The 16246-nt window shown below is 42.1% G+C and overlaps 1 protein-coding gene across 1 annotated transcript in view; it reads left to right on the top strand.

Annotated features, from left to right (window-relative positions):
* The window catches only part of LOC102993863 (formin-binding protein 4-like), a 316295-nt gene extending 303371 nt beyond the window's left edge, over nucleotides 1-12924 (top strand). The window contains exons 2-3 of the mRNA XM_055079748.1: nucleotides 10920-10988; nucleotides 12800-12924. Coding sequence (XP_054935723.1) covers nucleotides 10920-10988; nucleotides 12800-12832 — 102 coding nt within the window. The 3' untranslated portion in view covers nucleotides 12833-12924. The remainder of the gene's footprint in view (nucleotides 1-10919; nucleotides 10989-12799) is intronic.
* The last annotated feature ends 3322 nt before the right edge of the window (nucleotides 12925-16246 follow it).

Genomic DNA, 16246 nt, shown 5'->3' with positions numbered 1-16246 from the left:
GTGCACTCACCTCTGGACACTAGAGCTATATGCCCAGCCCCGCTATGTGGGTTGCATGGGTCCTTTTGTTGTGGTGGGCTGACTACTCTGGGACGTCTGATAGGGATTGCTGGCCCCAAGGTCAGTTGGTGGCCAGGCCCTGCCTTGTCCAGAGCATGCTGGCCACTGGATGGCTGGGCCGGGTCATGAGTCAGCTGGCTGCAGATCTCCAGGTGGCCCCGGGGCTAGTGCTGGCTCACTGGTGAGCATAGTCAGAGTCTAGGGGATCCTGGGGCTGGTGCCTGCAGCCAGGTTCTGGGGTTAGTGCTGGCCCAGTGGCAGGCAGAGCAGGGTCCTGTGGTCTGGCTGCGGGGCCAGGGGTCCCAGTGCTGATGTGGGCTCACTGGTGGGCATGGCTAGTTCCTGACGCAGCTGGCTGTAGGGTTCATGGAATCCTGAAGCTTGTGTTGGCCTGCTGGTGGGTGGGCTGGCTCCTGCCATGACAGGCTGCAGGGCTGCAGTTGTCCTTGTGTCATCCTGTTGGTGGTTGAGGCTTTGTCTCAAGCAGACTCGCTGGTGTGTGGAGCTAGCCCTGGGGTCTCTGGCAGCAGGTCTCTGGGGGTCCCAGGTCTAGTGCTTGTTCACTGTTGTGTGGGGCTGGGTCCTGAGTCTTCTGGTGGGCTGGGCCATGTTCAGGGGTGGCGGTAGGCTTCGGGGGTCTTATGGCAATCTGTCTGCTGGTGGGCGTGGCTGTGTCCCCCCCCCAAGTTAGTTGCTTGACCTGAGGTGTCCCAGACTTGGTGCTTAGGGGCTGGTGGGTGGGAGTGGAGCTGGGTGGGAGGATTCCACAATGGTGCTTGCCAGCACAATTAGAATGAGACTCCAAACATGGCTGACACCAGTGTCTGTGTCCCCAGGGGAGCTCCAATTGCCTCCTGCCTCTCTGGAAAACTCTCCAAGATCAGCAGGCAGGTCTGACCCTGGCTCTTTTCAAATTACTGTTTCTGCCCTTGGTCCCAGCGTGTGTGAGATTTTGTGTGAATCCTTTAAGAGTAGAGTCTTTATTTCACCAAGTCCTGTGAGACTCCTCAAAGTGAGTCTCACTGACCTTCATAGCCAAACATTCTGGGGGCTCATCTTCCCAGTGATCACCCCCAGCCTGGAGAGCCCTATATGAGACTTAGACCCCTTGTTCCTTGGAGAGAAACTCTGCAACTGTAATTATCCTCCCATTTGTGGGTCTTGGCTGTAGTTTATGTCTTTAGTTGTCCAAGATATTTTCTGGTAGGTTCCATTTCATTGACTGTTGTTCTATAAATAGTTGTAATTTTGATGTGCCCACGAGAGGAGGTGAGCTCAGGATCTTTCTATGCTACCACCTTGAGAACCAAAACCAAACACTTCTAAAATTTTCTATCTTTGAGGCTATCCTATGTATAAAAGTCAAGGTATCACTTGAAGCATTCATTGACGCTCCACATTCCAAGTCAGTTCTCTGCGGAGGTAGAATTAAATTGTTCACTCAGGCTGATACACACTGAAAATTAGGTAACTCATTATTTCCTCAGGTATGTTCTATGGAAGACTAGATCTCTGAATTATTAATAGTTATTCAATAAGAAGACAAGTTGAGAGATGTAAGCTGTTATATATAGAATGGATAAACAATAAGGTCCTACTGTATAGCATGGAGAACTACATTCAATATCCTATGATAAACCATAATAATGGGAAAGAATATTTAAAAAAGAATATATATGTATAGTTGAATCACTTTGCTATATGGCAGAAATTAACACAACATCGTAAATCAACTATACTTCAATTTAAAAAAAAAGACAAGTTGACAGAGAGAAGCGAGGCGAAGAGGGGAAGGCAGGGGAGTGCAGGAGAGAAATCATTAAGTAAGTAAATACGTTCTTTGGACAAATAATTTTTGGGAAATTGAGTTGAACAAATGGATCCATGGATAAGTCTTTGGAGCAGAAATTCTTAATGCCTTTTATATGTCAGAATGTGCAGTGATTCTTTAAGAGAGAGGTTGGAGCAATGGCCTCTGTGTTTACTTTCCTGCTTTCCCAGTACTTCAGCATTCCTGTGAGGGGCAGGAAAAATATACAAACCCCAGCCTATGGACCAAGTCTGACCCAAGCCATTTTTTGCAAATAAAGTTTTATTGGAGCCCAGTTACACCTGTTTGTATTGTCCATGGCTGCTGTCATGGTCCACAGCAGAAGTGAGTGGTTTTGAAAGAGACTATATGGCCCACAAAGCCTATAATATTTACTGTATGACCCATTATAGAAAAATTGTGCTGACCCCTGGGTTGGATCAATTGGGAAATATAGTATTTCCCCAAACTGATGAAAGAACCATTTTTTTAACAGGTCACTTTTCAGGTCCAGTTTCTGCATAGCACACATTCCGGGGAACACAGAGTCTGTGCATGCCTTTTCTCCCCTTAGTACCTTGAAAGCAGAACTCCATACACTGCCCTATTAGGCAGCTGCTAGGGGAGGGTTTCTGTGTCTCTGAGACGTGATGTGGCAGACGAGCCCAGCAGCTCAAGTGAATCCATTCTTTTTGGTAAGATACAGCAAGATCAAGTTGAGTTACAGAGAAAGCTGCTTGATAACAGGAAGCTTATCACTTATTTACTGAGCATCCTGTTTGCTGTTTTTAGTCTTGCGCAGGAAGGGAGCTGGAGATTACCTTGTGTTTGTGTCTTCAGGGACTTACAGTTCTCTCTCCTTGAAGAAAGTGGCTGCAAGACATGTTAAATCATGATGTGAAAATTCAGGGACTTAGCTTTTTAAAAAGACCTAAAGGGGGAAAAAAATCCTGAAACTTCTTTTTTCCTCCAGTCACAAGAATAGTGTTTTCATCCCCCTTAGGTATGATTCACAGGGTATTAAATCCTTTCTACAGACTTTTACTTATAAGAGGTTAATAGTTTTTCTGCTAATAAGGTGAATTAGTTATCTATTGCTGTGTAACAAATTACCCCCAAATTTAGCAGTTGAATAACAAACATGGATTACCTTGCTCAGTTTCTGAGGGTAGGGGGTATGTGATCTGACTGGCTGGGTGGCTCTGTGTCATAGTCTCTCTTAAAGTTACAGTCAAGCCTTTAGCCAGGGCTGCAGCCTCTGAAGACTTGACTGGGGCTGCAGGGTCAACCTTCAAGTTCACCCACATGGCTGTTTGCAGGTGGTTTCAACTTCTCACCGGGTGGGATTCTCCGTAGGGTGGTTCGTGATACAGCCCCTCCCATAGGAAGTGATCCCAGAGAGAGGGAGCAGCCCAAGTTAGAACCTAACCTAGTGAGTGAGTATCCTCATCTCTACCACTTTCTGCGGGTTAAGCATACCAGCCCTGATACAGTGTGGAGGGGGCTATAAAATGGTGTGAATACCAGGACCCAGGGAGTCATTTGAGGCCATCTTGGAGCCTGGAGACCACAGTCTGGTCTTTAAAGCAGCATCTGTTGATGAGAAAAACTCTTCTGTCCTCACTTCTTATCTGGGACACTCAAAACCCAAGGCAAGGGAATCGCCCTTGCGAGACCATTGTAGCCTGCAGAGTGCCTTTTTGTAACTGAGAATTAGGTACCCTGCCTAAGATATTTTACTTCCACTTGTTGGAATACTGTTGTAAATTTGTGACAGTAAGGTACTTTATCATTTCTGCTGGAAAAGTGTCGTAATAGACCAACATATGATTTTTTTATGTTGCGAATGGCTCCCCCATGCAGGGCACAGATGCGCGAGGGAAGGAGCAACACTCCTTCCTGTAGTAGAGTTTTGGATTTGTTAATCTCCTTCACTCTTTGAGGGTAAGAACTGAGTCTCTCCATTCAGTCATAATTTCAGCTCATATTGACTGAGACGCTGCTGTATGCATGATAGTAAAAGTAATGATTAACAAAGGAAAGTGGGGAAAAGACAAGAACCCTGCTTTCTTGGTACTAACATTCTAGTGAGGGACATGAACAATGTAGAACCAAACAAGTACACGAACAGGTAATTTCAGATAGTGATCAGAGCTATAAAGAAATTGCAGTAGGGTAATGGGATGAAGAGTGACAGCAGATGGGCTTGCACCTGGTTCTTTGGGGCAGGACTGGAGGAGGAAGAGGAAAAACATCATTGGGGAGAATCTCATCCATCTTGTAAGCCCTGTTGCTAATAGAGTGCTTTGCACATACTAGGCATGCAAAAAAAGTGCTTGTCAAGTTAAAGTGCATTGGTGGGAGGTGGGGGTGGGGAGGACTAATAAACAAAAACCCTGGGAATATCATTTTGATTTCAGTAAATCCACATGGTATTTTAACTCTTAGAGGAAGATGGAGTCTGTGTTATTTTACATCTAAGTTCTCCTTAACCCAGGCTCAGCTATTTCTCTTCCATTACTGAAAAATAAATAGAACCAAGAGGCAAAGCCTATTGAATATAGTTACTAAATCCATCTTTAGTACTTGACTGTATCGAGATTTTCTCTCTTTCATTGTTTGCACTGAGGCTAGCTTAGATTTATTTTATTTTGCATTTTGTCATGGAATGAGGACCCAAAGAGTAACTCATCCAATTTCAGATTGCACAGCTTCAGAGGGAGGAGTTTGGAGGTTTTGGGGGTGGCCAAGGAGGGCAGTGACATGACTGAAAGCCTGGAAACTAGGGCACACAGGGAAATGTTAAAGAAAATGGATTGATTTAATGGAGAAAAGAATTCCAGAGGATGGTTAGCACTGAGAAGAAATGGAGAATATGGGAGCTGCTTGCCGTATACCTTAATGATCTGAGCTTTTATTGAAACTGGAAAGATTTAGGTCAGCTTTTAGGTAGCATCCCTTACCCAACTCTTAGGATTCTCTGTAGCATTAGGAATGTGCTAGTGCTCCTTGACTGAGCTAGTTAGGTCCAGAGTTCTGGCATTCCATAATTGACTCAATAATTCCTTATTAAAATGAGGGTAATAAGTTTGTGATTGCATTTATAAAGGACAGAGAGTTTAGAGACTGTTTCTTATCTATCTCACAGACACTAACTGTATAGGAGTTTAGTAAATGCTGAATCAGTGTAGCAACACATATTAGAGTGTATGTTCTAGAACACCACCACTGCAACGAGGAAACCGTGTGGCCCTTTCAATAGCAAAATTGTTCAAGAGACTCCAGAACTTCACCCCATGCTCTTTTCTTTTTTTAATCAATTTTCTTTTCTTAGTTTGTCTGGTCTGCGTCCTTACTTGTGATTTTTTTGGTAGCTACTTATTAAGGTGTGTGTGGATAGAGCCTTTGCCACTTGTACTTTACAAGTACAAGTGCTCCAGAAGAAAGGTTTTTGAGTCAGCTCTCTACACCTTGCTTATTAAAAATGTTGCTGCTGTCTAGGTTATTTGCTTTTTTGGTCTTGTTCCTTGCATGAATCATCTCATTAGAGTTGGAAACATGGTTTTTCCATCTGAAATGAAAAACCCAGAAGTCATGTCTATCATCCAGAGTTCAGACTGTCTGAGTAACACATGTGGATTCCTGGATCCTATCTGTCAATGACATTTTGTGCTAAGATGTTAAATTCATATGTCCAATTGGCATCTTCCAACACCGTTTATTGGTTTTTCATTTTTCGTGCTTTAATTAGGCTCAAGGCTTAATGCAGGAAAAACTCCAGCTATTGAAAAATGTCCATGTTCCCCAAGCTCCTTGTCTTATGGTGATGGGCAATTAGATTTGGAGGACAGTTGTAGGATGGAGAACAGCAGCTGCCTGGCTGGCTGGCCGTCTTGCTGCAACATCTGGCAGCTTTCCTCAACTGTGAGCTGCCCTTGAATTTGGTCTGTCTTCCAGGTTTCTGCATAGCACTCCTTTTCCTTGGTTTGACAAAACAGTCTGTTGAAAAGGAAGCCTCTTTGTGACATTGTCTGCATGCTTTTGTCACTAAAATATTCTACATTCTTCTCCTCCTGAACTCCTTTCTCCATGATCTACATTCCCACAAGCCTCACCAGCCTGGAGAAGGGAGAGACAGAAGATGCAAAGTAGGGTAAATGTTTGCGTCTCAATATCTCTTTGACTTCTAGCTTCTGCCTGCTTTGATGGGTCATCTAGTTTTTTCAAAGTGTGCCCCACAGTACTCATTCCGGAGACTCTTTATGTGGATTAACATGCACCCAAGACTCTCAAGTTCAAAGTGGTGTCTGCCATTTTCCTTATTTCTTTCCCTCATTACTTGAGCAGTATTTTCTTTGAAGCCATATTTAAGAAAACTCCCTATCCTAATATCTTGAAGTCTGGGCCAATGGTGCTACACTTTTAGGAAATTCAAGTAGCACTGAGGCTCTCAAATCCTGCCAATTTTTATGGATACTTTCCCTCAGAAATGTCACTTCTATCACCAGTGTCTCCATACTTGCCAAAGTTGGATCGGGTTAAGTTTAATGAACCTTTTAATTAATTGACGTGATGTTTACTGAGCACTTACTGTATTCCAGGCACAGGCATGCCTGATTACACGAGTAAATAACATCCAATCCCAACTTGCTATCCCCCATCCCTATAACCTTGTGGGATGTACAGTCTGCAAGAGAAAGCTGCATTTAGAAGGCAATTACAAGATAGAGTGAGGAGAGTTTTGATAAGGGGTAGGTGTGGATGTGTTGGAAACATATCAGAAGGGCAGGGCCTATTCTTGGTATTTAGGGAAGGTTTTCCAAGGGTAGGGCGTGTGGGGTGTGGGTGGATATCCAAACGGAAACCCTTACCCACCCATTTAATTAAAAGTTTGGTGGTTCAAAGTTTAATTCCTATCTGTAGATTAAAAATGAGATTCTTTCTCCCCAAGCGTCTTCCCACAGTTTCCAGAAATATTTCTCTAGAGTCTGAGAGTTCGTTTTATCTGTTTAGAGAAAACTGCTCAATAATATCCTCGGGTCTTCTTGCCTCTGCTCTTCATAGCTCTTGTCTTTCAATGGACAACTGTAGCAGGAGAAGGTTGTGCTAGGATTATTCTGGCCTTTTTCTTTGCTTTTAAGATCTAATGTGAATCAATTGAAGAGCCCCTTAAAAATGCAAATTGCTGGATCCCACTCTCAGAGATTTGTGAATTCCTGGGGTCACAGAATTCATGCAAGCCTCTTTAGTCTGATGTGGGTACTTCCCTTTGATTAACTACTGGTTGCCCAGGGCTCTAGCAGGAGGAGAGTGAGGGTATGAACAATTAGTTTTCTGGTTTGTCGGGTAAGTTGATTTTTGTTTAAGCTGAAATCCAAACCACACATTATGGCTAGTTTATTAAAAACACATGAAGGAAACCCAACCAGATTTCATGTTTTGTGCTATGAGACTAGTTTTCAAATACAGCCACATCCATCAGAAACTATGGTATGATTATGAATGTTGTTATGCCTTTAAAATTTGTACTCAATGTTGCCCAGTTGCTTTGTTGTCTCTCTTGCCTTTTACATTTATCCTGAGCACTGGGAAGGACATGAAGCATGTGAATCACAAGACTGTAATTGCCATTATAAAGTGAATCATACTTGTGTCAGTGCTGATGTGCAGTGTGACCTTTAGGAAAAAGTGAAGCGTGGGCATGGAAGTATTGTGATACTTATCCAGAGGAGACAGAGGTCCATTTCATAGGGAGTTATTATTACATTCAAATCCACAAGTGCCCATCTTCTGCCCTTCCCACTTCAAGGTTCCTTAAGAATTTGAGTCACATGCTGCATGTCACACATCTCACTTTTCTTTAAAATGTGTTTTGAATGTCAGTGCTCATATCTTGACTTTGATTACCAGAATTTAAATTTTATTTATAAAACCCAAAGCTTTGAAGAAGATAAGAGACAAGTGTTGGCAAGGGTGTGGAGAAAAGTGAACCCTCCTACACTGTTGGTGGGAAGGTAAATTGGTACAGTCACTATGGAGAACAGTACGTATGTTCTTTAAAGGATTAAAAGTAGAGCTACCATATGATCCAGCAATCCCACCGCTGGGTGTATATCCAAAGAAAGTGAAACGGGATTTTGAATAGATATCTGCACTCTCATGCTTATGGCATGTTTATTCACAAGAGCTAAGATATGGAAACAACCTAAGTGTTCATCAACACTTAGGATATAGAAGGTGTGGTGCATACATATACACAATGGAATTTTTTTTTTTTTTTTTTTGTGGTACGCGGACCTCTCACTGTTGTGGCCTCTCCCGTTGCGGAGCACAGGCTCTGGACGCACAGGCTCAGCAGCCATGGCTCACGGGCCCAGCTGCTCCGCAGCATGTGGGATCCTCCCGGACCGGGGCACGAACCCGTGTCCCCTGCATCAGCAGGCGGATTCTCAACCACTGCGCCACCAGGGAAACCCCACAATGGAATATTATTCAGCCACGAGAAAGAAGGAAATCCTGCCATTTGTGACAACATGGTTGGACTTGGAGGGCATTGTGCTAAATGAGATAAGTCAGACAGAGAAAGACAAATACTGTCTGATACCACTTATACATGGAATCTAAAAAAGCCACGATTGTAAAAACAGAGAGTAGAATAGTGGTTATTACCAAGAGCTGGTGGGGGAAGGCGTTGCTTAAGGGTACAAACTTGTAACTAGCAGATAAGTCCTAGAGATCTAATGCACAGCATAGAGATTATAGTCAACAACACTCAAAGTTGCTGATAGACTAGGTCTTGATTGTTCTCACCACAAAAAAGAAATGATAATTATGTGACCTGACAGAAGTGTTACACTATAGTGGGCATTATACTGTAGTATATAAATGTATCAAATCAACATGTTGTACACCTTAAACTTACACAATGTTATGTGTCAATTATATGTCAATTTTTTAAAAGCCCAAATCTTAATTTTTCTGATAATAAATATAAAATTTATTGTTACAATTTTGGAAACCCATACTGTGACTTTAAATAATGATGAATTATGTTCTCAAGACATAATGCCTCCAAAATTAGTCTGATGGTGAATTCTAAAATCTTATGATTTAAAGAGACTTAAAGAGACTGCTGAAGCCCAAATTGTTGGGCTGGAAAACCAGCCAACAGCCTCTTCCTAAAAGTGTAGGGAAGATGGACTGTTAAAACATCCAGGCAAAGAGCTATTCTAGATTATGAACCTTATCTAGTTAGCTGAGATTTAAGAAGAAGGTTCTTTTTAGTATTTTAAACACATAACATTGAAAGGAATCTAATCCTTCCATGGAAAGTCAGTCTTGCCACTATAATTGGTTACCATTTATATACTCTAAAAGTGAATATATTAGAATGATTGAATTGAATGGATTGGGGGCTAGATGGGAAGGGAGCATGGGGACATTACTTCACAACAAGGAAAGTGAGCATTGGAGAATGCACATGGTCCTTCAGTGATAAGATCATCCCTGTTGTTTCTCCCTGAGGAAAAATGATGAAGATTTTGGTTTAACTTCTAGCTCCTCCTTGAGGTTCTCCCTCCATCCAAGTTGAAAACAAGATGCTTCTCTCACACTTGCTCTTGGGTTCATTCCCATTAATCTCAGTGAGGCAGGAAAGAGTGGGAGGGCCTGAGAACTGGTCCCAGCCCTGCCCCCTTGGAGGGGCAGATGCAGAGGGAAGCTGATCAGAGCAGGCAGGACACAGCAGCAGCCAGTACACAAGGCTCTCTGTTGCAGAGATGCAGGGAAGCTGTTGGAATCAGCAAGGGCCAGCTGGGAATCACACAAGAGTCCTGAAGAGCAAATAGAGTGCAGTGATGGGGGATGCAGGAGTTGGCCATACTGTATTGACCTATTGATCATTTTCGAAGCATACCAATAGCTTCCACATCTTCATGCTTCTGTCTGTATGTTCTCTCTGCCTGAAGCATCCACAAGCTTCTGAAGAACTGAAGTCTTGTAATTTGACTCAATTTGAATGAACAGCAGAGCATGGCATTACACCCTGATAGTAGTAGAAAAACGCAATTAATGTCAACGACACAAGGAGGGTTTAGGCAAAAGTAGCAGCCAGAAGTCATGGTTCAGCTGCTTAACAAGATCATGGATAGCATCTCAGCCTTTTCCTCATGGTCACAAAATGGTTGCTTCAGCTCCCGTGTAGCATATGTGCAGGTAGCGAGAAAGAAGAGTAATGGGGAATGTATAAGCCTTATTTTTTCCCTTTTGTCAGGAAAGCAAAGGGTTTCCCAGAACTCCTGACCACCGCCCACCCACAGCAGAATTATGGTCACATCTCATGGGCCAGCGCTGGTGGGAAGAAATACTCAGAAAGTGAGCATGTAGCTTTTCTAGTCTCCATGGTAGAAGTAGAAAAAGGAAATCGTGATGAGAATGGTTTGAGATGAGCTCATGTATGGTGAGCTTGTGGCATTTTACAAGCCCAGGTTGCTGGTAGCAATGGTGTGGTCCTCTTGTAAGGTGAAGGACCTTTTTATAACAAGAATAACTGGCACTCACATGACCTCATTTATTAACTTAGGTGTTTGTAAACCAGTTTTGTTTCAAACAGAAACGTAAAATAACGTGTCTTATTTTCTGCTTGTTGAATGGACGCCTTATATGTGCATAGTTCTTTACTGTACAAAGTGTTTCACAGCTATTGTCATATGTGACCCTCAGGAATCCCGTGACATAAAAATGATCATTCCAGGTTCCATAGAAGAGAAAGTTGAGACAGAGAGTGTGTGGGTGACTCGTACCGGGTTAAACAACTAGTACAAACTGAGACGTGGATCCAGATGTCTTGACTTTAATGTCCATATGATTATACTTGTTGAGGAGACTATGTTTTAAAAGAAATGAATCAGAAAGACTCAGTTCAGATAGAGTCTAAGATGTGTTAAGTTTTGGAACTGTAGACACTGAATAAATCATTCATTTAGAGAAATGAAAAGTGTGTTCAGTCTGTTTAACAGTGTGACATCTTTTTTCTCTTTCCTTTTTTTAGAGAACCTCAGCCAGCAAGCCGTCCGGTGTTCCCACCTATAGCAGATGGTCCAGTTCGCAGCCGCATCAGGTAAGATGCTCTTTTTAAGAACTTGACATATTGGTTACCCATGAGGTATGCTCGAACTTACAGTTGTGTTGCCTCTGAGAAAATGTGGACAGTGTCGGGCTGTGTCTGGTCTCACCTTGACAGTGCCCCCTTTGACAAAGGGCTGTGTGGTTCCTCATTGGTAACTTTTCTGGACTTCAAGTTTTGGGTCAGGACTCTCCGAGGGGAACAGTGACAGGAAAATGCTGAAAAGCCCTCCTCAGTAGATAGCTGATGAAATCAATCTAGCAACTATTGGAAGTGAAATGTGCCTTTTTTCTTCAACCCAAGATTATCCTTTCTGTCCCTTTTATTGCAGGAAGTGGGGGTATGCTCCCCATGTGTGTACATGTGCCTGGACACAGGGCTCTGAGTGTGTACCCTGATATATCAGAAGATGCACTAATACTACAAAGAATCACTTTGCTGTTGTTGTATTTTTTGCCTAGTTCCTCAGGGTTATTATCAACCGCTCCTCAGGTCAAGCAATACTGAGCATTATTTAACCTCTTTTGGGGCAGTGAAGCCAGCAGATGCTGTCATGTCCCTGTGTGTAAACAAAGCAGCACATTTTCTGTTGGTGACAGCCTGTGACCACATGGACTTCTTTTAGAAGCAGCTCATTGTAAGAGCAATAGCCTTGGACTCGAAAAGCTGAGCAGGACTTGCGTTCAAATTACCTGCTAGTTATGAGACCAAGGAGAAATAACCTCCCGTTTGTCTTTTGTTTTATTGACCAGAATTCTGTCTTAGACTTTTCAGGTCATTTGGGCTGGCTGCAGTGATTATGCAAGGGGCCTGTTGTCAATGGCTTATAGTCCTAATGCCCCCATTTCATCAACTTTCTGTAGAAATTTAGCATTGGTGACCATTTACTCCAACATCTGAAAAATGGGAGGGCTCTTTTTGTGTTTTTCTTTTTATCTTTTGTTTTCCTTGCAATTACAGTTTGACGTTTGTCAATAAAACAATGTTAAAATTAATAAAACTAAATTCTTCCATTATTGCCATATTTTATCACCATACCTATTTTTATATTGAATTGGTTGGTAGAAAAATGTTGAAGTGATGGCTCCACCCTCATGGGCATCATGTGAGGCTGCAATAGTTTTTGGTCAATTTGGAGGATACGTTGATTCATGAATGTGAGCTGAGAAAAACGGTGGCACAGAAAGAGGGGCTGAGGCGCCAACCAAGGGAACTGCTTTGAGTGTCCAGGTGTCCTTGATTTCCCACGTGCTGGGCATGACCTGAGCATGTGCACTTTAGGAATCGGTACTTGTGATTTTTGTTCTCACACTTCCCCGAGACTGAGCTGAGCAAGTCAGCACTCACATCTCTGCTCACCCTGAAGATGCAGAGATGTTCTAAATCTAATCTTCACAATCTAAGGAAAGTGGGACCCAGAGATTACATTGTCCAAACTTATACAAATTTAGTTGGTCCAGGATTCTATGCTTTCTTCTCCAGAGCTCATTCAGTTTTACAAGTAAATACAATCCTTTTGGGAACCTCCCATTGAGATAAACTTACATTGTCCTTCTGTGATTCTGTGCTGGTTTTGCAAACTTTTCACCGGCTGCAACGAAATGAGAAAAGTAAAGACAGGGCAGTTGGGACAGTACTTAATTCTGGAAATATATCCTTTTAGTGTTCTGCTATTACAATGACCTTATTTCATAAAATCAGGGAATTGTTAGATGGTATTTGTGTAAGTTTTAATATCTTAGGGAAATTAAAGTGATGACCATCCTACATGCATTTCCCCATGTTTTTTCTTTGAATTCTTCCAGGTCTATGAAATCCGAGAGCAGATGAACAACTAAAAATGGGTTTTCTTTTACCCTCTTACATGTGGAAAGAAATCTGGTTGTGTGGGGAGACTTTCAATATTAGCAGCACCTTTCTGATGGGGGAACATAACCCAGTGGCATTTCTAAATGGTACTCCAATTAAAACTAATATTGATGTCATCTCTTTTGCGTTGAGGGTTCCTTTTAACTCTAAGTGGAAGGAGTGGTATCTTTTTCTCTATTTCATAGGTTTTCTTGGTGATTGATTGTCTTTTGTGCTGGTTATCTGCTCATTTGCTTTCAGATCTGCTCCATGCTCTTCCCTTGACACCTACTTTCCCAGGCTCCCTTGCTAACTGGCTGCTGTGTAGGTTCTCCCAGTGGGAGGCATTGTTGGCAGACTGGAAAGAGACAGGATCTAGTTCTCTCTCTGTGTTTGCTTTGGGCAGTATATCTCCATGTCTGAGACCTTGTATGGATCTAACTTCCATAAAGCAAGCAGCCTTACTTCTGGCTTTTAGGTACATACTCTCATCTCCCCCCAGCCCAAGGTGAGGCAGCAGCTTCCTCATCTTTCCCTGTTTGTTTTTTTAGTTCTACCAACACCCTTATAACTAGTGCCCTGTATTAAATTCCTTCTGCTGGACAGCCTGGTATTGGCCCCATTTTTCCAACAGTTTTTCCGACTGTTTTCCGACTGACACACCTACTGTGGCATGCCCCACTTCATTCTTTTGTTTCTGTAACAGCGACATTTAATTTTAGAAATATTACGTGAATATTTACACGATCACCTACCTTGCAGCTGCTGAAAGCTCTGAGATTTATTATCTTGAGCTGGCCTGGTGGGTGGTAATCCTTTTACACCCCTATCCCACTCAGAATAATTATTTCTCTTCTTTGTTACTCATGCTAGAATCCTTCCCTTTTCAATTTGTGTTTATTACAAGAACCATTGTCTTTTGCGTTTGCAACATAATAGGCTTATTGGCTTCTGTCTTTGAAAGTCCCTACACAAATTCTCAGCCTGAGGTAGAGAATACAATTGCAACTCATTCCTGGATTCCAGCCTTGTGATGATTTTTGGCATCAGCAGAACATTTAGGAAAAAAATTGAGTCGTGGATTTATATTTACTAAGAGTCCAAGTGGATCATTTCCTATTTGTTTTCAAAACACTATTTGCAAACCTGAGATAGACACAAACATAGATACAGTAATGAGTAAATCAGTATACAAGGCAGATACCTACTCATTTGAAAATTGATATCATCACCTTTCCTTCATAATTGTTATCAGAATATCTAACATTTATTGAGCACTTACTATGTGGTGTCTGCTAATTCCTTTACATGCACTATCCTCTCAATGCATTAATCCTCTCAGTAACTCTATGATAATGATGTGATATTTTATAAGTGGGGGGACTGACAACCCGAACGTTAATTTCATCAGATTCCAGCATCCTAGTCTTTTAACCAGTGAGCAGTATTATTTCCAACATTTTTAGACTAATTTAAGGCAACTGAAAAGCAGTTTAACAAATAGTTCTGTTTTGCCCTAACCAGAACACAACTTTTTGGGCTCTAGGTACTATTTCTACTCTGAAATGTTTTTGCACAGTTACGTTTTCGTTGAAATAGGGTCTTATATCCACTATTTGCAAATAGGCAACTTCTAAAGCATGGACTTTAATATATTTATTAAATTTTAGTTAAAAATGCACCATTTCGTGTTTCATTTGGAGTAATTTGAAAACATATTTGTAAGAAAGAAGTAGCTTCTCCCATTGCTTTGCAGTTTGTAAAGAAGACACATAAAGTTTTATATGCTTTGCAAATATCTACCAAAGAAAAGTCATTATGAATTGCACTTTGAATAAAGGAAACAGACAAATGAGGATGGTGACTGTCTTCTGAAATCTGAAATGCCAAGAGATAAACTGAAATTGTGATCACTTTTGTTAATGTATGTTTTGTACTTCCCTGTAGAAAAATTTCAACCTTCCCATCAAATTTTCCTCTCATGTTCAGATAATTTCTTGTAAATATGAAATAGCTATTCTCCTGTAATTTAGAAATGGAAAGATTTTCCTTTGGATAATTGTCACAAATCCAAGCACCCTCAGTGTAAAGTTTTGGTCAATAATTATCAATTAATTGATTGCTGACCCTTTAGTAAACTTGGTCTTTAGAGTCGTTCTTGGTAGGTGAGAACCCTACAATTAATCTCCTTAATTGGGAAAACTGGTGAATTTTTTTAAAAAGAGATATAATATGTTAAGGAGTAACAATTGAGAATTCAACCAGATATTCTAGTGTCATCATTTTCTAGTGGCAGATAGAACTGACAGCACCTAAGGGTGAGAGCAGAAGTCTGGGTGATCTGGAAGGATCAGTGTTACACAAGGGAAGAAAGGGGCATTTCATTGTCTTACTGTGTTTGTGTCCTAAGAGAAAGAAGGGGAGTGCGATAAATAGCTAGTGATAAATGGCTACAGTTACTGTTTTTCCTGGATTACATATTTTTTTCATACCTGCCTGTGAACCTCCATGTACTCAGCATGTAGTAGGACTCAGTACTCAGCTCCTGAAGTATTTGCTGCATGAAAGAATGAATACACTGCATGAAATACCGGCGGGAATGTACCCCATCCTTAGTTTCCACCTTCTCCTTTGCCGAGACTCACATTAGAGCTGATAATTATGGATTGATTGGGGTAAAATGCATTTCACCTCATCACTGGTGTTAGTTCTTATCACTGTGGTGGGAGGAGAGGCGGCCAGATGCCAGGAGAACTCACTCTCCCATCCTCGGTCTCTCTGATGTCATGCGCTGATGTTATCCTCGTGATGGACGAAAGGGACGCACGGCGTGGAGAAGGAGGGGCCCCAAATAAGAGAGAGTTGCTGTTGAGAGGGGCTCTCATTGAGCCTTGTCCTTGGGTTTGGTGGTGTTGGTGAGAGGTGAGGAGGTGGGTTTGCTCTGGATTGAGTACTGCCCGGAGGTGGGGGTAACTCTATGACGGGGTATGCTAATAACTTTATCCAGAAGGTGGGGAAATGGAGCCAAGCTAAAGATGTAAATGATAAAGAAGCAGTGGTCACTCCTGTTACCTGGGTGACTGGAATGTTTCGTCCCTTTGGTGATGTGGACAGTGGTCTTGTTTGTTTTTCTCCCTGCTTAGATATAATTATTGAGTGATCTTGTTTTTGTCTTGTTCAGTAACCTGAGTTGGGTGAATTGTTTTGCTAAATAGGGAACTCCTTGACTTCAGGGCTAATGCCAGGCCGTGGACTTTAGACGACTGTGTTATGTGTACCTACGGACACACCCACACCCACAAACACACATACACCACACACTCTCACACACACACACACACACACACACCTACACACACCACACACACACTCTCACACACACACATACACCGCCCCCACACACC

The sequence above is a fragment of the Physeter macrocephalus genome, chromosome 18 (genome assembly GCF_002837175.3).
Source record: "Physeter macrocephalus isolate SW-GA chromosome 18, ASM283717v5, whole genome shotgun sequence".
Classification (NCBI taxonomy): Eukaryota; Metazoa; Chordata; class Mammalia; order Artiodactyla; family Physeteridae; genus Physeter; species Physeter macrocephalus.
This window is presented reverse-complemented; position numbering and strand designations above follow the sequence as displayed.